Below are 25,699 nucleotides of genomic sequence, written 5' to 3'. Positions count from 1 at the left end.
TTGTAGAAATTGGCGACACTTCTATTTAATTCTGTTCTCGATGGAAATCTGTTTGACAACGAAAAAAATGATGAATACTTAGTGAAGAAATTGATGCTTATGGCAAAAACTTGGCAAGAGAATCGCAAATTTTTTGTTTCTCCGAAGAATAATTAATTTTTGTGTATTGTAGTAAATTTTTATTTCTTGTTGGTTTTAAAATAAACGAAATTTTTATTAATTTTTTAAAATTTTTATTACTAGTATTATTACAAGTACCTATACTTATTTATCCGATCATACCTCTTCTAAATGAAAATAAGTAGGGGACACACTCCCCTATTAAATAGTTTTTTATTTATTAACAATAAAATAAGTTTTTGGTTTTAAATTGTTTATCGATAGCCAATTTCATTTCGACCATGGTTGGATAAAGCATGAGAATTCTATACTATAGATTTAGTAAACAAAAATACTTTTTTTATATTTAAGTACCTACCCCTTTAAGATTTGCAGGAAAAATACAATCTGTAAGAGGGTGTCATTTGTATATTAATTAGAAAATTAAACTCATGACCAAGTCTTTCGCCTTACATGTCACATTGTTTACATTTCAGTCTATTTACTCTGTAATTACCTCCAACTGCGTGAAACTAAAATTTACCTTCATTTAGTCATCTCAAGTCGCTTGTAAAAGAAAGATATAATTTAATATTTAAAATTTTGTAAGGTAATTTTATTTCAAAATTTAGTGCACTTTATTAGTTCAAATGTATATGTAGTTTTTCCATGTAGTTTTATAGTATTTGATAAGTGTAACTCTTTTTTGATCATGCAGAGGATGAATGCCCTAAGCATTCAATTTTTTGCTAAGTTGAAGCAGGAATTATCAATTCCTCTGCAATAATTTTTCCTTTTACATTAAAAAGATTATGTAACTTGAAGATACAAGAAATGTGCTAATGAAACGAACTATTTTTCTCATTGAACATATAAATTATTGTTTTTTAAAACTAGTTCCACTACAAGAGACGACAAAAATAAATTATAATAGTGATTGTAAGCAAAATTTATCAATTTTTTGAATGCATGAAAGTCTAGAGTTGGCTACCTAAAATTACCACGTGTGATTCTTGTGTAACAATAATTTTTTAATCGTATTTACCAAGAAGGGGTTAATGTAACTGACATAAGGAAAAATACCAAAAATTTGTTATAACAGTTGCTGTTCTTTAACTTCTATCAAATAATGATATACGGGTCATTTCATTTAAATTGTCATAATCGTGTCCTTCGGCAATAAAAACTTTTTGTTATAGTTTTTGATAAAATTTATTTTCCAATGTCGTGAATGCAATCTTTTTTAATATTTTTTCAACTTACAAACATGTAAAAATGTTATGTATAATAATGTCAGAACGAAACGCAGGCAAAATGTCATAAGTGTCCCATATGTTCAGGAGTGAATTATTAGTTTTCAAGTGAACGTATTTTCGCTATATTAATTTATCACAAGTAAACCAAAATTTTACAGTGAACTATAACTTACATATTTAAGGAAAATTAACTGCTGATAACTTTATTTAATTGTTTGACCTTTCTAAAAAAATAAGAATAACGTGTCCCTCACTTTTACATTATTTTACTTTGAATGCAAAATTTTGTATTTATGCGTGTTTAAAGATTTATCCAGTGAGCAAAAAAGCTGTTTTACTGACGAATCCGCAGCAGAAGATAACGACGAATCAACTTCAAAAAAATTGAATGTCGTGTTTCCAAATGTGAAAGTTTTACGTTGTGGCAGAAAAGAAAAGATTTTATTGTAATTAGAAAACTGTAATGAGTGTCCTGTCTTAAAATTGGTAAATTAATATTTTATATTCAATATCAAAATGAAATTAATAATAGTTTTGGATTCTCTTTCGAATGAGACCAGAATTGTCGATATAAATATAACATGTTCATAGATATAAGCAAAAACGATCAAAATGTCATGAGTGTCCCACAAAGTAACGAGTTTCAACTGAATTCTATGAGTTTTACAAAATTCGTTCGTCATGTTGGATTCGCCATTTTGAATTTTTGAAATTCGACTTCAGTTTCATAATCAGTTACCCCAAGAAACCGCCGAGTAACAAGTTTTATGTTAATTTCATAAGAATTAAAATTTTTTTTGTTTATGTATGAATGTCCCTAAAGTTTAGTTTAGATTCTTGCTTTGCATAAAAATAAAAATGCACACAAACATGTATAAAAAATTTCCACCACATAAACTTTGTTGAAGAATCAATGTAAACAATTTAATTGAAATGGGTTGAATATATTTTTTTCCAACGAATGTAATGAGTGTTGTATTATGTCATGAGTGTCCTAAACCTTTAGCCCAAGTTTCACCTTCGAACAATTTTAAAATGATAAATAAATAGGCATAAAACTATTTTTCCAAACTTTACCAATGCATTAACTGTTAGAACAGAGTCATAAAATAATATATTTAATAGCAAATTTTTATTTTCTTGGCGATATGAAAATGTCATTTTTTTATTTTAACTCACTTTTCTCTGTATTTTGCTTAATTTAAAAAAATTTTTCTTTATCAAACGTGACCTTATTTCTGACGAAAAGCGTCTTTTATGTGAAATATATCACTTTAATTGCGCGACCACTATGAATTTCGTTAATGTAATATATATAACGGTTTAAAAAATTTGGTTTAAATTACAGAATCAGAACTTGCTACTTCAACTTTTGTTGAGGCTGAAAATGACAATTTAAATGAAATGAACCATAATATGTACATAAATTATATTTCCTGATGATAATAATTGGTTACATTACGTTAAATATTTAATTGATAATAAACCAACTATATAAATAGTTTGCAGATGTAAAAAGAAGCCCTGTTGATTTAAATAATATTTTATTTAAACAAAACCTCGATATATATCTACATTTGACATTGGGTGTAAGCAGTTCCTATTAATCATTTTAAGAGTTCATTTAATTAGTGTAACAAAAAGTATCCATTTCTGCTTTACGTTATATTTATTATTTTTTCTTTTAATTAATCTTTTAATTCTACTTAAATAACTTTACTGTAATTCAAAGTATTTGGTTCTATTTATTAAGAGGTAATTAAACTGACACATTTATAATTTTTTTTGCCAACATTACGCTTAGAAATTTAATTTGTTCACTTTTTGCAGAATATCATTAATAACAAAGCTCTAGTGATAATTCAAAAATGAGATACATTTACTTCATCGTTTTATTGTGTATCTTTATCCAATTTACACAACAGTTGAAAAACTATCGACTACCAAATGTTACCATACCACTGAATTATAAATTAAAATTTGAACCACACCTGTCTCCGAATAATTTCACATTTCACGGCGAAGCAGAAATTCTCATTGTACTTTTATCTAATACAAACAATATAACATTACATTCAGTGGATTTGACGATATTTGAAAATGAAACACTTCTCACTGGGGCAGAAAACACTTTTACACCAACTGAACATATTTATGAAAAAGAGAGCGAATTTCTGATTTTGAAGTTTATCGGTGATTTAAAACCAGGAATTTTCAAAATAAATTTCAAATTTCTTGGTGAATTGAGAGCTAATTTTTTGGGATTTTTTTGGGACTCTTATCACGATGAAAATGGCGATACTAAGTAAGTTTTAAATCTACAGATACTTCATTAATGTTTGGAACTAATGTGTCCTTAACAACTCCATTTTTAGATATTTGGCAGCAACTCAGTTTGAGGCAAATTACGCTCGCATGGCTTTCCCCTGTTGGGATGAACCCGCTCTAAAAGCGAGCTTTGATATTTCAATTAAACATTTCTCAAATTATACAGCTCTCTCGAATATGCCGATAAAAACAATGATTTCTAATACCACTGATGATAAAATTTGGACAGTGTTCAAGCAAACTCCTCTTATGTCAACATATCTAGTTAGTTTTGCAGTTGTGGATTTTAGCAGTATTACCAAAACTGGGGGTAACATTACAATTTGGTCTCGGGCTAGTAACATTGACTCAATGAACCTTGGATTAAATGTTGCGTCACAAGCTTTGACCATTTTAGAAGAATTCACTGATATGCGTTATCAATTACCGAAAATGGATATTTTGGCTGTTCCAAATTATCCGCATGGAGCAATGGAAAATTGGGGACTGATTGTAATTAAGTAAGATTTTTACTATTTTCTTTTGATATACTTTGTAAAACTCATGCTTTTTTCTGGGAATACTGCGAAAGTCTCCTGAAATAGCACTTAATGTTTCTTGAATATTTGTGATTCCCCGAATGAACTATATAAACGGAGAATGCAGTAGATTTCCCTCAAATTATTTTCAAGACAGCCATAGTGAAAGGCTTGGAGTCCAGGTGTCGATGCAAATTAGATAAAACACCCCTCAGCCTAGAAGTGACCGAATTATTATTGATTTAACGTTGAAGTCAAAATAAATGCAGTCCTTAGAAAAATAGAAATGTGCCTCGCAGTAAAAATTATCTTCTTGAATGAAGTTGACTAAGATGCATTTTAGCGTCAAAGCTAGTCCGATTTGAATTCGAAATTAAAATTAATTTGACGTAGAAGTAAATTCCAATTCAAAATTTTCCTAAATGCAGTAATATTTCAAGGACTTTGCATTAAAATATTTCAAATCTTTCAGTGACATATTCATAAAATAGTTTATTCTCTGTAGGTCATTTAATTGATAATAATTGTTTAATTTTTACAGTGAGATGTGCATTTTAAACAATAAGAACTCTTCAGCAGTTCAAAAATTAAAACTTCACCAATATATGGTTCATGAATATGCTCATCAATGGTTTGGGAATTTAATTACTCCGGCTTGGTGGAATGATATATGGATAACAGAAGGACTTTCTACTTATCTTGATTATTTTCTGTCAGACAAGGTTTAAATTTGTTTTCGTCAAATATAAATTACAGATTAAATTTTTACAGCTACATAAAATTTAAAAATCTTATAATTTTTTTTACAAATTTGTCGAAAAAAAATAAAAATCACATCTTTCTTTTTTGAAGATCTATAATTTTCCAAGAATGATGGATCTCTTCGCTAAACATGTCGTTGGAGTAATTGGAAGAGAAGACTATTTTTCTAATAAATTGTTTCGAAATGTGACATCATCAACTGAAGCATTAAATCTTTTACGTGTAGTTCATGAAAAGGGTTAGTTTTCAATATGTTCATACTTTAATGTAATGAAAACAATTTTATTTTATTATCTTTAATATCGTTATTTCAAATTAATACCTAACAATAGAAAAAAATTACATTATATTTTTACATTTAAGCTGCAACAATTATGCATATGTTAAGTAATTTAATGTCGAAGGAAGCTTTCCAAAATGGAGTTAGAAAAATTTTGAAAAAATAGTAAGTTTAATCTTAATGAAGAAGATAATATCTATTTATTTTTTAAATAAGTGAAAAATAATAATTTCACTAAAATTTATCAACAACTAGTAATTATACAGAATATAACAAATTTTTAGTAAATTGGAAACAATAAATACTGCCAACTTTTTACAAACAATGCAAGAATCCCTGGATGAAGGGAAAATAGTGAATAAGTATTTTAAAATAGAAGAAGTAATTATGTCTTACATATCGCAAGTAGGATATCCTGTGATAGTTATGTCGAGAAATTACACAACGGGAACAATAACATTGACTCAGGAGTGTACAGTTTGTCCAAGGAATAAACCACAATCAAAATTCTTCATTCCAATTAATTTTGTGACAAGTTCGTCTTTGAATTTTTCCTCAACATTAGCGACTCATTGGTTGAAACCAGACGATAAGGAATTAATTATAGAAGGAATTCATCCCGATGATTGGATTATTTTTAATATTAAAAATACTGGTAAACATCAAGACTTTACTTTATACTTTTTTTTACTTAGTATACACTTAAATGTTAAAATTAGTTTTAAATTAAAATCTTCTTTACATATTATACAAATTAAATAATTGAATCATTAAAATAATTTCCTAAGATTTAAAAATTCTTTTTACAGCCTATTATCGTGTGATTTATGATAATGAAAATTGGGAGCGTTTAAAGAATTATTTGCATTCGGATGATTTTGTACGAATTCATGCTTTAAATCGAGCTCAATTATTGGAGAACGCATTTTGGCTTTATAAACAAAGAAAAGTTGACAAGGAATTTTTCCTTACTTTCACATTGTACATGACTCGTGAAGTTGACTATGTTCCATGGGCTGTTTGTGATAACATTTTAACTTATTTAAATAACAACGATTTTACACTTACTATGAAGGTACAAGTTTTATTGAGTAAAATAAAATTAAAATTGATTTGCAATTTTTTTTTCATTTTTTACTGGTATGAAAAAAATTTCTTTGGATAACATAAAGGAGAATGTTAATTATTATGTTGCTTAATAACTATTATTTATTTTAGAATTACATCTTAAATCTTGTGAAGCCTCTTATAGAACATTTGGAAGTCAAACCAAAAGAAAATGAAGATATTTTTACATCGGAAAAAAGATATTTTGCCATGTATTGGAATTCTAAATTTGACACAAAACGTAGGATGAACAGGAATTATGAGAGGGCTAAAAGGGACTTAATACCTGAGCATCATGTTTTCACATCTACTGTTAATTATTTTGATTAGGGTGTCTCAACTAATATTAAACATTGACGAAATCACAAAACCTTCCACTTTTTATTTTTTAACATAGTATGCATAGTATGAGAAGAAGAAAGAAAAGTTTTTTAATACTTTTAAAGTTTATTGTCAAAATTTTAAACTTTGGGTAAAGTATGACAAAACTTTTGACTCCAGACAAAATTTTGACTTTTACCCTGACACTAAAGAATATTCTGATTCATTCTAAAAATCATTACAAATTCAAAAAAATGTTCTATTACATTTACTTACGCATTTTCTTAATTGTAAAATTATTAGAAACATCAATAAATTATTTTTTAAACAAATATTTAATTATTATTATTATTATTCCATAGGAATTAAGATTTTCAAAAAATTTCAAATTCAAACCTTTATAAAATTCAACAACCTAATAAGAATATTATTATATAAAACATGAAGATATCGATGAGTTATTAATGTCTTCATGTTTTATAATAATTAAAATATCCATAAAATTTATTAAAAAAAATTAAATTATTATTTACAAAATTTTTAATAAAATCCTTAGCAATTATTCCATTATTTTTACAAGTAATAAAATTTTTCACATAAGTTTTATTATTTTTAAAAAATGTAATAAAATTCGTTGTAAGTATTCAATTATTTTAATAAATAATAAAAAATTTCATAGAATTTCAATTATCTTTAACCCCTTGGCTGTCAACGAGATTTTCACTGTTTGGGCCAAAAGTGTGTTGAAAAAATTTTTAATGGATTTTTATGAAACTTGGTACCCTAAGGTTTCTGGGGTCGCTGATTACGAATCTGACATCAGATTTTCGAAATTCAAAATGGCAGATCCAAGATGGCGGAAATTTTTTTAAAATTCGTCGAATTTGCTTGAAACTTGTTACTCGGGGGTTTCAAGGGTCGCTGATTACGAATCTAACATTAGTTTTCCAAAATTCAAAATGGCGGATCCAATATGGCGGACAACGAAATAAAAAATTGATCAGATTGTCTTGAAACTGAATACTTGGAGATTTTTAGGGTCGCTGATTACGAATCTGAAATCAATTTTTCGAAATTCAAAATATCTGGTTCAATATGGCGGAAATTTTTTAAAAATTTATTGAATTTGTTTGAAACTGGTTAATCTGACATCAGTATGATAATTTTTGGTGAAATCAAATTTCGATAAATACCCTGAAAAAATAATGACAGATTCGTAGTCAGCGACCCTAAAAACCCCCGAGTATTCAGTTTCAAGACATTATAATTAATTTTTTATTTTGTCGTCCGCCATATTGGATCCGCCATTTTGAATTTTGGAAAACTAATGTTAGATTCGTAATCAGCGACCCTTAAAACCCCCGAGTAACAAGTTTCAAGCAAATTCGACCAATTTTGGAAAAATTCCGCCATCTTGGATCCGCCATTTTGAATTTCGAAAAACTGATGTCAGATTCGTAATCAGCGACCCCAAAAACCCACGAGTACTACGTTTCAAGTCAATTTGATCAATTTTTTATTTTGTTGTCCGCCATATTGGATCCGCCATTTTGAATTTTGGAAAACGAATGTCATATTCGTAATCAGCGACCTCGAAAATCCCCGAGTAACCGGAGTAGATAAGCAGTGCCGGTTCTATATACAGATCCCTGCACCGACATGTTACCGACACTTTTAGCCCAGACTCAAACCATTTATCCAAGACTCAAACCCTTGGGTGGGGGTAAGATCTTGATGATTAGGCGGAAATGACGTCATACACATTCCTGCACCGACACTTTTAGCCCAGACTCAAACCATTTGGGGGAGGGTGCGATTCAGAGGCGGATATGACATCACGGGGGAGGGTGTGATTCAGACCATGATGCTGAGATGGATATGACGTCACACTTCCTAGAATTTTTGCTTGTGTAATTTGATATATTCTTATCTAAGGAATTTTTACCATTTACTTGTTGTTTATAATGTCTTTGATTTATTGCTTCCGGTTTGGGATTTATCTAAGGAATTTTCCCCACGTGTAATTTGATGCCTATTTATTTTTTGGAATTATAGTCTTTATTTAAGCTATTGTTTTACATGTAATTTGATATCTTGTTTATTAGATTCTTATCTAAGGAATTCTTCCCATGTACTTGTTGTTTATAATATCTTTGATTTATTGCTTCCGGTCAACATTTTTAGTACTTTTCATAAGAATGCTTTTGATCTTACCGCAATTCTAAGAAAACTATAATTAACTTCAAGGTTAAATAGGTCATATCTTGTGTATATAAAGAGAGCAATTTTTCTAAACGAAATCATTCCTGCAGTTTAAGTTGGCTGATGAACATATTATTAGCAAAGCATAGTGAAATTCAAGTGCGATTAAACAAATTAATACAAGAAATTGATAAAGTTAAAAGTTTAATTGAAGAAAGGTCACAGTTAAATATTTTAGTGAAAAAATTTGAAAATTTAAATTTAAGTGATAAAAATGAATTTCGATAAATTAAACAAGGCAAGCAAAGTCTTTGTCACCAAGACAACAAAGGAATTAACCATCGATGCATTCTATAAAGTAACAGACATTCGAAAAATTGATACGAAATTTGGTCCGAAAATTGTTGCTGAAATAAGTAATGAATTTAACATTTTCCTACCACCAAGAATGCTAAAAATATTTGAAGAGGATGCAAATCTTTTCAACAGTCTGAAAGCAGAAGCTGTAAGAGGTGGTGTATATTTGAGAAATCGTGGAGGACCTTACAATCAAATAGAGTTTGTTCCTGAGGGAGTTGACCAGTAGAAGACAAAAAAATGTCATATTTACCATGTGGAGAAATGTTATTATCTAAAATTTACAACTTAAATCCATCATTTACTAAGCAAGTTGTCGTTGGAGCAGAACTGGACACAAATGGGAAAATAATACCAAAAATTCAACTAAGAAGCAGCCATCCACGAGTATCATTGTCTTTGAAGCTTCAAGAATGGCGTCTATTGTGTGATGCAGTAAAACATATCATACGATTTTTCAACGGATATTGTGATGCAACAGTGCTGGATTGTGAAACGTTTACAATACGTTTTAGTGTTACATATCGTTTAATATCAATTGAGCGTTTAGATCAATCATTTACATTTAGTGAAACTTCATTTGCAATATTTAATGAAGTTATTCCTTGTGTTGAACAAAAATATGTAGAACTATCAAAATTCAATTTGCAGTATAGTAAAGATATAATTGTAAAGTTTATTGCAGAATTAATCTTTAAAAATAATGTAAAGTCTACAAAACATGCCACAGAGTTTATTAAAAAACATTACAGTAGAATACTTCAAAAAATGATGGGAAGAACTAATGTTTTAAATTTAGAGACATTATTGCTGGAACTTGTTACATTTCACTGTAAACAAATATCAAATGAAGCTATTCAACAAATGTCAAATATTCAATGTATAAATGGTAAATTATTGTAAAGAGAGGATAAATAAATACAAGAATGCATACAATTCAATTTATTTTTATTTTAACCTTCCTTAAATATATTATAATTCAGATTCGTTTATCCAACTGTTATGAGAGTTATCAAAACCTAACCATTTTACAAATACATTAGATCCTCGTTTTTTTAATACTTTTTCAACTAAATATACATCTGGATATTTAACTTTAGAAAGTTCTTGCTCGTAAAAACATCCACTTATTAGATTTTCCTGATAATCCTTCAAGATATATGTTATTGGATTAGTATTTTTTACATCGCTTATAGTAAATATTTCTGTAGTCCAATTTGGTGTATAACCTTTCTCAAAAACATGCTTAACTTTACTTATACGTACTTTATCTCCAACTTTAAATTTCTTATTATATTTCCTGTTTACTGCAACTTTTTTAAATACATCAAACAACAAATTATTTTAATTTTCAGCATTTACATCTATTGGTTTCATTTTTATTGTTCGATGTTTACTATTATTATACGCATTTACTAAATCACTTAGTATGTCTATCCATTTGTAATTACCGCGTAAACTAAATTGCATCCACATTTTATTCTTCAAAGTACGATTAAATCGCTCACAAATTGACGCTTTCAAATTACTATGAGTAGAATACAAATTAATGTTATAATTTTTAATAAGATTTTCAAAATGTGAATTATAAAATTCTTTTCCTTTATCTACTTGCAAATTTTTCGGTATGCGTTTTTTAATTAAAATAGATTTCATTGCCGCAGTCACATCTTCACCTTTTTTGGACTTTACTGGAACAGCCCAGGCAAACTTTGAAAATGTATCAATGACAGTTAACAGGTACTTGTAACCTTTATTTTCTCTCGCATAAGGTTGCATTTCAACAAGATCAGCTTGCCAAGTCTCGTCAAAACCTCGAATGTCAACATTTCTTCGCTTATAATTTTTTCTCGCTGGTTTATGTAACTCTTTCACCAACTGTAGTTTTTGATCCTCCATTGCTAATTACCTTCAAGTGTGCGCAGTCTGCTGTCTAATTGTAAAATAATGTCTTTGTTGGTAGACATCATCTCTATATTTCTTTCAATACTGATTCTTAGATTTTCAAAATATTTTTTTATCAAATCTTCTAAATCTAAAATCTTTACTACATTGTCATTTACATCATTTCTCACGGAACCGATTACATCATAGATGGCGTTCGCTTTAGATTCAATAACTTTGTTTACAATATTCAAGTTTACTGCATCACCGTTGCTCTCGGCATCAGCTACGTTACAAAGTTTCTTATTTTTAATAGTAAAATCTCCTTCAGCAGTCAACTTAAAACCAAGTCCTGGTGGACCTCGATTTGAAGTTTCTGTGCTTTTAAACTGACGTCCGAATATGTCGATACTCATAATGAAAATGATAAAAATTTCTACAACTGTTAATTAATAAACAATTCCAGCTTCTCTCAACTCTTCAATAATTGATATAATCTCATTATTATGACTGGGATTTTCAGCTGCTTGAGATGCCAAGAGCAATCTTAAACGATCAACCAATTCATTAGGATCATCCCAATAAACATAATCAATTTTTGCATCTTCTTGTTGAGTCATATATTCTGGAATTAAACCTTCACCAGAATGTACTGCTATATAGTTTAGATATTTTAAACTCTTTTTATCTCTAACAGCGCCATCTGCTTTGTAATATTTTCTATGAGCATTAGTTGATATTACAATATTTTTATAATTTTCCCGATCAACTACACTTAAAACAGCTTCTTCTGGAACTTTTTTGAATAAAAGCTCAAGTAAACCTTTCGTTGCAGGATATGTTTTATTACCTACACTAATATTATTTTGTTCAAAATTTATTCCTGAATTACCAATCATTAATTGCCCTTTAGATAATTTACGAACTCCATATGAAGGATCTAAATCTTTTCCCTTTTCATCCAACATTTGAAGATATAAAATAGCACCATCTTTCTCTGATTTATCTCCATCTCCATTATCATCTCCATCATCATCATCATAATCATCACCGTTATCGTCATCATCAGCAGCTGTTGCAAATGATAAGTCATCTCTTAAAAATGAATCATTCTCTCTCTTAACTTCTTGATCTTCTTCAAACTCTAAAGGAAGGTCTCCCTCTCTTTCAATTTTTACTGATCGAATTTGTTTAACAATTTCAATGTCATCAACTAATTTCTGAATTGGTGTCACTATAGGTTTAAAGGTATTATTTAAAGTCTGTTCAATTTCTTCCTTCCCCAATTTCATCAGTCTATGCTTTCGTCGAATAGCATCACTGGCTTTTGCAATTTGACCAAGAATATCTTTTTGTTTTCGCAAATGTTTCAAGTGTGTAGAAGACATGTTGATTGACCAATGTCTTGAATGAAACTGTTTATAAAGAATATCATTTCTCTAATTTTATAAAACAATCAAAACACTTTCTATATCTGCCTTCATTGATATCACGATCTTTATCAATCACTATAAAATCATGCTTATTTTTCCAACAAGAGTTGCACAGTTTTTTAAATTCCATAATTGTCATATCAGTATTTACATGATCATCATAAATATGTCTAAGATTCATTTCATCTTGTTTGAATAAAACTAGTAAATTAACATTGTCACGTATTAAATGTTTTGGAATGCGCGCATATGTTTGACATAAATAAAAGCAATCCACCGCTTTGTGTCTTCCCATAGCAAAAAAAGCTTTAATATTATCTTGTTTTTCACATGCTACGTCATCAAATATAAATATTGAGTTTGGTAACGCATTGTTTGGTTCTACAACATCCACATGTTCATTAAATGGAAAGTAGCCAACACCCTCTACTGGTTGCAAAATGTTTTCTAAAAATTTGTATTTTGGTTGATATAACGATTTTGAGTACACATAAACATTTTCAAATCGTAATCCATTGGGATGTATTAAAAGAGCAAGTAAAGCATTTGTCTTTCCACAATTTGACGGTCCACAAAATATTGCTCGCACACTATTTGGCAATAAATTTCCATGACGATTATCTGTTTTTTTATTACAATCTTGAACAAGAGTGTCAAAATTGTAAACTGGTAATTTAATCGATTGTGCTTCGAACTCCATTCTTACGATAACTGAGGTTAAAACTATAAATACAAGGTTTTTAATAGTTTCAATGTCAGTTTACTGTAGTCGCTTGTAACGTTTGCATGCAAGTCCAATAATAAGGTCCATGCTACTTTACAGCATCTGATTGCTAGGTCTAGTTTTTAGGAGAGGTTTGCGATTTGGTGTCGATCGTCAACTCTTTCATGCTTTGGACAAGGTCCACGTTTCCTACTGTCGGAGGCAATTGGGATAATTGACTATTACTGTGATAATTGACTATTGCTGTCATAATTTTTTTGTTAGATCATTAAAGGTCGACTGTTTGTAGTCAAATGGCAAAAAACTATAAATACATTGGTTATATAGATTTCCCCTTTAGTTTTGAAAAAGTTTTCTAACCGTAAAGAATATAAATATGGGTGTAAATAAAAAACAAATTAGTTTAAAGAAAACTTCGAAAAGAGTAAGACGAGGTAGAGGTATTTTGAATAAAATTATCAATAAATTACCTTTCGAACTTCATATACCTGGCTATCAATACTGTGGTCCAGGAACAAAATTAGCAAAGAGATTAGCACGAGGTGATCCAGGAATCAACCCTCTCGACGCTGCTTGTAAACAGCACGATATTTCTTATTCAAAAAATAGGGAAAGTGTAGAAGCGAGAAACGCAGCTGATAGAGTACTTGCTGATAAAGCTTGGCATCGTGTGTTTGCTCCTGACGCAAATTATAGTGAAAGAGCTGCAGCTTACGCAATAACAAATGCAATGAAGGTCAAATCAAAATTGGGTATGGGAATCAAGTCAAAAGAAAATATGAAGAAAAAGAGGGAAAATAAAAAATCAACGTTGAGGAAGATTGTAACCGCAGCTAAAAAATCTATGAAATTGGATACAAATGCCCAGTCTACTATTAAATCAGCACTTGAAGGTGCACGTGTGGCAGTTAAAATTGCTGGTGGCAGGCGAAAAATTAATAAACCTCGAGTTTTACCGATACCTTCTAAAGTGGGAGGAATTTTACCTTTTCTTATTCCTTTGTTTGCGGGTTTAAGTGCAACAGGGGCTCTAGCAGGGGGAGCAGCTGGCATAGCTAAAGCTGTAAATGATGCAAATTCTGCAAAACGTCAACTAGAGGAAAGCAAGCGACACAATCAAACAATGGAGTCTATTGCCTTAGGAAAAGGGCTCTATTTAAAACCATATAGGACAGGTCTAGGGTTACACCTTAAACCTTATAAAGCAGGACAAGGATGCAAGTCAAAAAACTTGAAGTAAAGCTACCTCACCGGGCCCTAACCGACTTAGATTTACTTAAATTTGCAAAGCTTTTAAAAATTCCATATTTTCGAGGAGTTTTTATGCGAAATGAACTACCTATGCGTGGTCCTAAAGAAACTGAATTTGCAATTATTAATCTAGATGATAAAAATGGTCCCGGTACACATTGGTGTGCATATAAAAAGAATAAAGATAAAATCGTATATTTTGATAGTTTCGGTAATCTTCAACCACCTTCGGATCTTGTTAAATATTTTGGTGTTGGTAGCATAAAATATAATCATAAACGATATCAAAACTATAATACATATGTATGCGGACATTTATGTCTTAAATTTTTATGTAAACAATTGAATATTCCTGATTTGTATACTCTGCATATAAATAAATGATATTCTTAGTTTAAACGTTAGTTATTACTTTGACCTCATCATGGACGATTCACTTATTTTAACGTTGTCTGGAAATTCTTCCATCTTAGAATCTCAATTTTTTCCACCAATAGAGTTGTCTAATTTTAAAAATTATGCTCTTGGTCTTGTTGAATTTTTAACTTTTAATTCTATTCCTAATATAGATGTTGGAAAGAATAAATTTTACGTAGGAAATGAAGAAATTATTATACCCACAGGAAGTTATGAAGTTAGTGATATTGATCAAGTTTTGCATTTAATTTTAAAAAATAAAGGAATTAATTTTAGAATCAAACCAAACAATAATACATTGAAATGTACAGTTTATTGTGATGAAGAAATTAATTTTAAACCCAATGATTCTATAGGTAGTTTGTTAGGATTTTCTCCTCGCAAATTAAAAGCTCAAGAATACCATGAGTCTGATCAACCAGTATCAATCATTAAAATAAATTCATTAAGAGTAGAATGTAATATAACAACGGGAGCATACATTAATGGTGAAAAAGTGCATACAATTCATGAATTTTTTCCTATTGTTCCACCAGGATATAAAATAGTGGAAGTACCAAATCACGTCATTTACTTGCCAGTCGCTGTCAAGACAATAGACTATATTCAGTTGCGAATTGTAGACCAAGACGGAAATTTAGTTAATTTTCGAGGGGAAACTTTAACAATAAGGCTTCATATTAAATCCTTAAAATAATGGGTATTGTTTTTAATAATAGAAAAAGGATTGGTTTTGGTTATAAAATTAAGACACCATGCCAGAAGCAAATCAGTCGTCGGCGAATCTTGAAGAGATTAACACCTCAGAACCTGCAACTACTGAAAAATCTCGGTCTAAAGATTGTAAAAAAAGGAAAAGAGTAAAAAAGAGATTTAAGGTTATTTTTACTTGTATTTGTGCCTTTGTATTTCAACGTATTATTATTTGCTATGGAAGGGGAAATTTTAAATATTGATTCACCAGTAATTTTTGATGAATCTATTGCTCATTATGAAGTTCATGCGCAACAACCATACACATCATCAACATACAACAATAGTGACGAAATCCGCATCACGGTACAGAATCAGGATCATTGCTTATTTCCAAGCAAAAGCTCGATTCACATCACTGGAAAACTTGTGAAACCTGATGGAACAGCTCTAGAGCGTACAAATTTAATTTCTAATGGCATATGTCATTTATTTGAAGAAGCAAAGTATGAACTTAATGGTGTAGAAATTGATAAAAATAAAAATGTTGGTCTTACAAGTTTAATGAAAAATTATATTTCTCTGGATGCTAGTCAAAATAAATTTCTTGAAAATGTTGGCTGGTTAGAATTTACCAATGAACCAACCTTAACAAATGCACAAGGTTATTTTGATGTTTGTATTCCTCTGAGTATGATTTTTGGTTTTGCTGAAGATTACCAAAAAGTTATTATTAACGCTAAACATGAGCTTATTTTAATCAGATCAAGAACTGATGCTAACGCAGTGTTGCAAGTAGCACCTTTAGAAGAGTTTAAAATTGTCATTGAAAAAATTGAATGGTTATTACCATACATAAAATTATCAGATGCTCGAAAGTTTAAATTATTAAAATATATTGAAAAAGATCCATCTATTCCAATAAGTTTTAGAACTTGGGAATTGTATGAATATCCTTTATTACCAATTACTCCTAAGCATATTTGGAGTGTAAAAACTTCAAGTCAATTAGAGAAACCTAGATTTATTGTATTAGGGTTTCAGAGAAACAGAAAAAATAATACAGTTCAAAACTCTAGTTGTTTCGATCATTGTGATTTATCTGATGTAAAATTATTTTTAAATTCACAATGTTATCCTTATGGTAACATGAATCTGAATATTGGTAGAAATCAGTACTCTACTTTATATGAAATGTTTACAAATTTTCAAGCATCTTATTATAGTAAAGAGTCTCAACCAATTTTATCAAAAAAAGAATTTTTACAATATGCTCCTTTAGTTGTAGTAGATTGTTCAAAACAAAATGAGTCTTTAAAAAGTGGACCAGTTGATATCCGCTTAGAATTTGAATCAAAAGAAAATTTTCCCGCCAATACTTCAGCTTATTGCTTAGTTTTGCATGACCGCATCGTTGAATATAAACCAATCAGTGGAATTGTCAAAAAAATTGTTTAACTTTAAGCTTATATATATTTAACTCTTTACGCGTAATGAGATTAGTTGATTTAAAAATGCAGTACTTGATAGATGTGCAAGGATTCAAATTGCCAATTAATAAATTTGTTTTAAAAGAATTAGCTATAGTTTCTGTAAATAATGATTCAATACCAATAAATATGGTTTTCCAACCTCCTTGTCCATGGAATTGCGTCACAAACAAATATAAATATATCAATCGTTGGTTAGAAAATAATTTCCATGGTATTCGTTGGAATGCTGGTGATGTACCGTACGTTTATTTAAAAGAAATTTTAGAAAATGTGTTTAAAGAAGCAAAGACAATTTATGTTAAAGGTTTAGAGAAGAAAAAATGGTTAAAAAGCTTAATCGATGAAAAATATTGTATAGAAATTATCGATATGAATGATTTAAATTGTCCTTCATTAAAAAAATTAAACATTGAAACATGTATTGGAACTTGTTCAAAACATTTAATCAACAAGAAAACTTTTACTTGTGCTCTTCAGAATGTTATAAACTTAAAAACTTGGTTCTGCAAAAACTGTAATATTTGAGTATTTTAGTTGAAAATGTATTCTATTTTTTTCCTCAATAAAATTATAAAATATCAATTGCACTGTAATTATTATTTCTAACCTAACCTTATTGTTTTCAGGAATAAGAAACGACATTTATTTTAAATACATTTATTTATTATAATAAATTACAATATTTTTTAAGTATAATTTATTGTAAAAATTGTATAAATCGAATAGCAGAGAACTAATACAAACTACATTTTAAATAAATATTTACATTTTATACATCAATTTCATCTATTTCCATTGGATCATGCTGTTGGTAACCCCAAGGAAAGGTGTCAGTTTTCCCTGGTATCAAAATTCTTTTATCATCCTGCCAACTGAGAGCAATTTTATTTTGTTTGACAGTAAATACTTCATGTTTTTTGCTGCGTATAAAGTGCTGAGATCGGATCAGGTTTTCATTTTCATTGAGAGTATGCTTAAAATCATCGAAACCTATTTTTTTTAAAGTTGAATATTTTACCCCTTTTGCTTTCTTTTTAGCTTCCTCATCACCCCATAACTTGAATGCATATAGTTTTGATCTTAAACCTATAAATTCGTCTACAATTTTACCGTTATTTTCGTCTTTCATAAGACCCAGGATTTTTTTATTTGCAAGTGGTATATTATAAATGTTGTTTTCAGGATAATCGGATGTATCGAATTTATGTAAATCTCTTTTAATATAATCATAAAAATTTGGTACTGTAATGTGATAAACAAGACTGTCAGTATCTGTGTAGAGTAATTTTGCAGAATCACTGAAAGTTTCGTTAATGTAATTGTAATGAAAATCATATGTTATTATTTTTGATATGTCTAGAATAGTGAATCCTATGTAAATTGGTTTGTTAAAGTATACCTTTGTTTTATTCATCTCAATAATGACCATATCTTTATCGAATATGGTGCAACTATGAAAGTTTGGTTGAGCAATTAAATTTTTCGCGCAATACCTTCCCTCCCATTTTGTTATTAATCTAACATCTTTGTGTTTTCTAACATTTTCCATTGTCTTGCCAAATACGGAATTGTTCATTAGCTTGTAAAAATTCTTCTCAAATTCATTACTCGATTTTTTTCGAAGCTCGGTATTTAAATCAATGTAGGGTTTTAACCATTGCTTTTGCTTAAATTTTAAAACTCTATGTATTTTAGTTAATTTCATTCCCAAAGATAAATATAGCTTTAAATTTCTATAGTGAATTGTATAGTTCTTCTTTGGTAATAAATTTGGAATCAATTTAGGAATTGTACATTTTGCGAGAGGAGGTATGAAATGTTCAGGGCATAAGGGCAAGTCTTTATGTGAATCATGAAGTTGAGTTGGATAATCTAAATCTACTTCAAGAATATATCCTTCAGGAGAATCATCTGGAATATTTAGGAAAAAGTCATTACTATAATTTTCTAACCATTCAAAATCTGTATATGGCAAGCTCTCGCTCATAGAAGCACCATACTGATTATTTATATCGAAATACATGATATAAGATTCTGGTATTAAGGGATTAAAATCTTTTTCCATAAATCTATTATTAGCTTTCGCGTATCTGTTTGAGCATTGTGAAACACCACCTCTAATTCCCTTTTCAATAAAAAGCAACATTTCTACATCTGTCAACAAATCAAGTTTTATGTCTGTGTACTTGAGCATAGCGTCAAATGCCAGTCCTGGGGCAGTATAGTAATGTAACGCGTCCAAGTTATAAGTTGTAAAACAGGTTTTTCTAAAATTTTCAAAAATGTCGGCAAGTAGTAGAACGTCAGTCTGTAAATACAAGTCAGAGTATTCTCCTATTGTTTTTAAATTAAACGTTTTCCATACGTTACAAGCATGTTCATAGTCTTCGTCTGAAATATAAGCGTCATTTAATTTAGAGTAGAAAGAGTCTTTTACTGGCAATTGTCCTTCTTCTAATTTTTCCCAGCTACTAACATATTCGTAAGGAAATATTCCTTTTCTTGTCAATAAATTAAACTCGTCCATATTTTTACAATACTTTTTAGTAATTTTTTTCTCATCATTTTCAAGATAGGAGGATAATTTGTCTAAACTGCTGGGCATAAATCTAAATGAATCCAGAAATCTTAATACTACTTTTGTGCCTTTGACATACTTTGAAAATGAAATGTACTTTTCCTTGTTTATTGGTAACAGTTTCATTTCACCCTCAAAAGACGTTGCTAAAGCTTTAATAATGAAATGTGCATCATATCCTGACAAGTTGTGAAAAATTATGGGAACAACATGCGAATCTTTATAATTTACATTGCAACCTTGATGTGCTGGACCACGATATTTTCCCGTGAAATGACAATGGTCGCGGTGTTTAATGTCATCATTTTCAAAAGGTTTTTCACAAATATGACAAACTGTTGCTGTATCAAATTGAATTTGTTGTAAAATAGTTAAATTTTCCATTGGAATAATATTTGTAAAATAAGTATTTGCTTTTTCAGCCAATTGTTTTAATTCAGCCATGAACCAATCAACACAATCTGGACCCCGATATGATTTAAATTCTGAAAGTGATTCGTCGAAATTGCAATGTACATAGAAAGCAAAACTTGTCGGGATATGTTTTTGGTATGTTGATGTGTTTGTGTGTGTACTTGCTATAGGTTCTAAGAGGCTTTCAGTGTCAGCATACACGACAAAGGGAACACTTTCTTTATTTCTATAGTTTTTAAATTTTAAAATTTTATCCTCTTCTTTAGGCAAAATTACTCGACACTTGTTTATTTTATCACAATCCAATTTATGATTATTAAATGATTTTTCGTGTACAAAATGGCATAAACACCTATCACAAAGTAACATTCTATGACTGTTTTTTGAGATCTGTGAATTTACTAATCGAGATAAATTATTGATTAATGCAAAATGATAAATTTTGTTATTTTGAAAATTATTATCATCATCATCATCGTCTAAATCAATTTCAGTATTTTCAATCATTAACAAATGATAAGTAGGTTCATTTGATTTGTTTTTACTTAAATAAAGTGGAACAATTTCATTCTTTTTATTACTGCTTTTATCAATTCCATAAACATTAATACTCAGGTTGTTTAATTTTTCAAATTTTGGTATATCCTTCAGAGAAATGGGGAATTCAAAATCATCAAACTTTAAATCAGTATCTTTAAAGTGAGGATATGAACTTGTAAGATTCTGGTTCGTTTCAGCTGGATATCGTTGTGCAATGATAGACCATAAAAAACAGTATTCATCAAAATTTTTAACATTAATCACAGCTCTTTTATCAATTATAAACTTTGGCATTCTAATAAAAGTTGAGTATCCAGCCGCAAGAGGGACATATTTATTTATATTAACACTTAAATTTATAATTTCATTTAAAGACCAACCTGACTTTTTTTGTTGAAAATCATCAATCTTAACTAGAAGCTTTTCACGAATTTTATGATCAAACCATTCATCAAAGTTTGTTGATTCTAAAATTTTTGAATTTTTAGTATTGAAATATTTAATATCTTCAATTTCCCTACCCTCTTCTAGAGCACTAAAATTTGCTGCAAGAATAACATTAACTTTCATGTTTCCCGTCTTTTTAAATGCATTTTTTAATCGAGAAATAATCATTTTCTTTGCATCACTTAGAAAACTATCTATATTTTTATGTTTTAAATTTATAACTACACCTGTTCTAATTCGATTCTCAAAAGCATTCTCTAATTCTTCCCACCTGATCCATCTCTCATCCTTTTTAAATAAGCCCGTTCCTGTTCTTCTTAATTTCTTAAACTTTCTGCTGTTTGCTTTCAGTAGTCCAATAGTTGACAAAATCTTTCTTTTCTCTCCACATGACACGGATCCATTTCTTAACAATTTGTTCAGCAATCTAATGTTCTTTACACTATTATTTATCCAAAAATTTAATTCCTCTGTTGTAGTTTTTTTACTTAATGTTTTAAAAGCATCGTTCATAATTTTCACAAAATCTTTACAATAACTGGAGCTTTTATCAGTTTCCATAACTTTGCTTGCTTTGTTTAATTTATCGAAATTCATTTTTATCACTTGAATTGAAACTTTTAGTTTTTTGCTAAAATGATTAACTCTGATCAGACTATAATAAAACTTTTAACTTTATCAATTTCTTGTATTAATTTGTTTAATCGCACTTGAATTTCACTATGCTTTGCTAATAATATGTTTATCAGCCGATTTAAACTGAAGGAATGATTTCGTTTAGAAAAATTGCTCTCTTTATATACACAAGATATGACTTATTTGACCTTGAAGTTAATTATATATTTCATAGAATTGAGGTATGATTAAAAGCTTATGAAAAGTACCGAAAATGTTTGTAAAAAAATTCCTTAGATAAAACTTAGTCAAAACAAAATAAATAAACTGTATAATAAGACCTGAAGCAATAAACAACAAGTACATGGGAAGAATTCCTTAGATAAGAATCTAATAAACAAGATATCAAATTACATGTAAAACAATAGCTTAAATAAAGACTATAATTCCAAGAAATAAATAGGTATCAAATTACATGTGGGAAAAATTCTTTAGATAAATCAAAGACATTATAAACAACAAGTAAATGGTAAAAATAGAATTGCGGTAAGATCAAAAGCATTCTTATGAAAAGTACTAAAAATGTTGACCGGAAGCAATAAATCAAAGATATTATAAACAACAAGTACATGGGAAGAATTCCTTAGATAAGAATCTAATAAACAAGATATCAAATTACATGTAAAACAATAGCTTAAATAAAGACTATAATTCCAAGAAATAAATAGGCATCAAATTACACGTGGGGAAAATTCCTTAGATAAATCCCAAACCGGAAGCAATAAATCAAAGACATTATAAACAACAAGTAAATGGTAAAAATTCCTTAGATAAGAATATATCAAATTACACAAGCAAAAATTCTAGGAAGTGTGACGTCATATCCATCTCAGCATCATGGTCTGAATCACACCCTCCCCCGTGATGTCATATCCGCCTCTGAATCGCACCCTCCCCCAAATGGTTTGAGTCTGGGCTAAAAGTGTCGGTGCAGGAATGTGTATGACGTCATTTCCGCCTAATCATCAAGATCTTACCCCCACCCAAGGGTTTGAGTCTTGGATAAATGGTTTGAGTCTGGGCTAAAAGTGTCGGTAACATGTCGGTGCAGGGATCTGTATATAGAACCGGCACTGCTTATCTACTAACCGGTTTCAGGAACATTTAAGAAGTTTTTAATCACCTTTTTTAAGTTGCGCATATATGCGTCATGAACCACTTTTGGCCAGTTTAGTTTTGCGCATATATGCGTCAGCGACAGTCAACGGGTTAATACAATTTTAAATAAATTTCTCCAAAAATTTAACTATTTCAAAAAATTTTTTGCATGAATTCAATTACATTTCAGAAATAATGAAATTCTGCTCTAAAATTCAAATATTTTCAAAATCTACTATTTTAATAAAAATATCTCAAAATAATTTAATTATTTAAAAAAATTTAATAAAATTCGATGCAGGAATTCACTTATTTTTATAAATAATAATACACTTTACAAGATTTCAATTATTTAAAAAAATTTAATAAAATTTATTGCAAAAGTTCAATTATTTCCATAAAAAATAACATTTTTCATAAGATTTCAATTATTTTTAATACAATTTTAAATAAATTCCACGAAAAATGTAATTATTTTGAAAATTTTTTGTCAAGAATTCAATTACATTTCACAAATAATAAAATTCTCCGCTGAAATTCAAATATTTTGAAAATATCTAAAAAAATACGTAATAAACATTGCAGTAATTTAATTATTCTTCTAAATAATAAAATTCTTTACAGGATTTCAATTATTTTTAATACAATTTTAAGAAAATTCTTTGAAAAATGTAATTATTTTAAAAAATTTAATTAAAATTCTTCGAAAGAATTCAATTATGAATTATTTTTAATAATTTTTGTAAATTCATCTGTTTACAATTCAATTTTACGAAATAGTTTTAATATTCAAATTATTATCTGAAATTTTAACTGAAATTTATTTTTAAATCAATTGGTAATGAAAAATTTTACGATAATTCAATTACTTAAATAAAAAAAATTAATTATTAATTAAATAAATAAATAATTTATTGAATATATATACGAATGTTTGTCAAAATTGAATTACCTATCATAAAGAATTTTATCAACAAATTTTTAAATTATTGAATTTTTTCGATGAATTTTAATAAAATTATCAAGAATAATTATATTTTTCGAGGATTTCGGTTAAAATTATATTAAAAATAATTGAAATTCTATGATGTATTTTATTATTCATATGAAAATAATTGAATATTGCGAAGAAATTTATAAAAAATTTGGAAATAATTGAATTCTTGTGAAATTTTTATTATTTATAAAAATAATTTAATGTTTGCTTAGAATTTGACCAAAATTTTTCTAAAATAATTAAATTCTTTTGAAAAATTTTATTAAATTAGTAGATATTGAAAATCATTGAATTGAGGGGAATTTTTTGAAATAATTGAAATTTTGCCAATAATTTTATTAAAATATTTGAAAATAATTGAATTTTGGAGAAGAATTTTATTATTTATAAAAAATAAATTAAAATTTTTATGAAAATTGTTTGCAATTTTTTAATATAATAATTGAATTTCTGCGAAGAATTTTATTACTTTTAAAAATAATTGAGCTTCTTTAATCATTTGTGACTTCTTCAAAATTCACTTTTTGTTATGGGTCCGTGAGTCTGATATACTCAAACAGTTTAATTTTTGCAACGCGTAAAAAATGCTATTTTAGTCGTCATTTTATTTTTTTATTTTAACCTCTTCACAGTCCAGTGAAAATAAAGTTTTTGTACCATAAATGTTCAAAAAAAAAATTTTTTTTTTTAAAACATGACATTGTCATATTTTATGTTGTCGGGTTTGCTAAATAAAAATCCGTGGTCGAAAATTCAAAATGACGACCAAAAAAAGTTTTAAAGCGAATGAATTCGTTAACTTTAACATTTTTTTTTATTGCTATTTTGAAGCCGCGATTCTGAATTTGGAATTTTTGACCACGGATTTTGATTCAGCGACCCCGAAAACCCCCGAGTAGTCATTTTCAGACAGATTGGTTAACTTTAAAATTTTCTTGGTCGCCATTTTGAAGCCGCCATTTTGAATTTTGATATTTTGACACCGGATTTCATTGTAAACTATTGACACTCTAATTTACGATTTTCGTAAAGAAAGTGTAAAAATATTAATTTTTATGGGAAAAAAGGCTGCGTCACAAAATTGCGATTTTAGTGTTTGGTTTGTTTACCTTTTTGTTTGTTTACATTTCACAATTTGGATATGCCCTTAAAATATAAAAGCAATGTTGCCAACATTGCCGCGAGTTTTAACTAAGAACATTCATTCACACTGGCTGAAGAATTTGAGCCTTTTGTAGAATTATGCTCGCGGTGGAGAGGCACCGATAAGCATCACAAGTATAAGCGCCAAGCCATCGGCCTACAACGTTTAAATGGGAGAGATTAGACGAACGACCATTGTGAATGCAAAGTCGATATTATCACGGGGGTAATAGCCAAGACGTAAGGAATTGACTCGAGATTGCGATCATCGGCGACTATACAGGTATATCTCGTTGCACGCTTGTTTACAATGGAGGACATACTGATTTAGCCTTGAGCGCTTCACTTTTTATAAGCATTAATATATATAAATATATATATGTATACACATTCATTGGGATTTAGAAATACTTCCGCTCTCGACAGTCAATGTTTACTGTCGTCGTTTCTCGTTATATTATGCTGTTTTCCAGAGAGTGAGAGAGAGAAAAGAGATTATGTAACTGTTTTGTAATTGGCAAGTGTGTATATCAACATTTACATGGCTAACATAACCTTACTTTATTGACAATACTTTGACAAAGTTTAAACAGAATTAATAAAAATGTATTTCAATGTAAAAAAAATAATTTCAGGATTTTAATATATTTTGGTACATCTATTATTATCTTTTAAATCAAAT

The 25,699-nt window shown here is 28.9% G+C and overlaps 2 protein-coding genes across 3 annotated transcripts in view; both read left to right on the top strand.

Annotated features, from left to right (window-relative positions):
• Nucleotides 1–25,699, top strand: part of LOC122513052 — a 253,142-nt gene that overhangs the window by 141,239 nt on the left and 86,204 nt on the right. The window lies entirely within an intron of this gene.
• Nucleotides 1,364–6,959, top strand: LOC122513053 (aminopeptidase N-like). 2 transcript variants are annotated; one of them, XM_043629287.1, is made up of 11 exons: nt 1,364–1,841; nt 2,704–2,773; nt 2,858–2,944; nt 3,186–3,660; nt 3,731–4,183; nt 4,743–4,923; nt 5,054–5,201; nt 5,327–5,408; nt 5,528–5,898; nt 6,053–6,318; nt 6,462–6,959. In XM_043629287.1, the coding sequence occupies exons 4-11, from the start codon at nt 3,224–3,226 to the stop codon at nt 6,678–6,680; spliced, it is 2,157 nt and encodes a 718-aa protein (XP_043485222.1). In that variant the 5' UTR covers nt 1,364–1,841; nt 2,704–2,773; nt 2,858–2,944; nt 3,186–3,223; the 3' UTR covers nt 6,681–6,959. The 2 variants fall into 2 exon arrangements, with proteins under 2 accessions (XP_043485222.1, XP_043485221.1); XM_043629286.1 differs by lacking the exon at nt 2,704–2,773.

Source organism: Leptopilina heterotoma, unplaced genomic scaffold (assembly GCF_015476425.1).
Source record: "Leptopilina heterotoma isolate Lh14 unplaced genomic scaffold, ASM1547642v1 Lhet_131, whole genome shotgun sequence".
NCBI classification, from domain to species: Eukaryota; Metazoa; Arthropoda; class Insecta; order Hymenoptera; family Figitidae; genus Leptopilina; species Leptopilina heterotoma.
The sequence above is the reverse complement of the archived record's forward strand: the minus strand, read 5'-3'. Positions and strand labels throughout refer to the sequence as shown.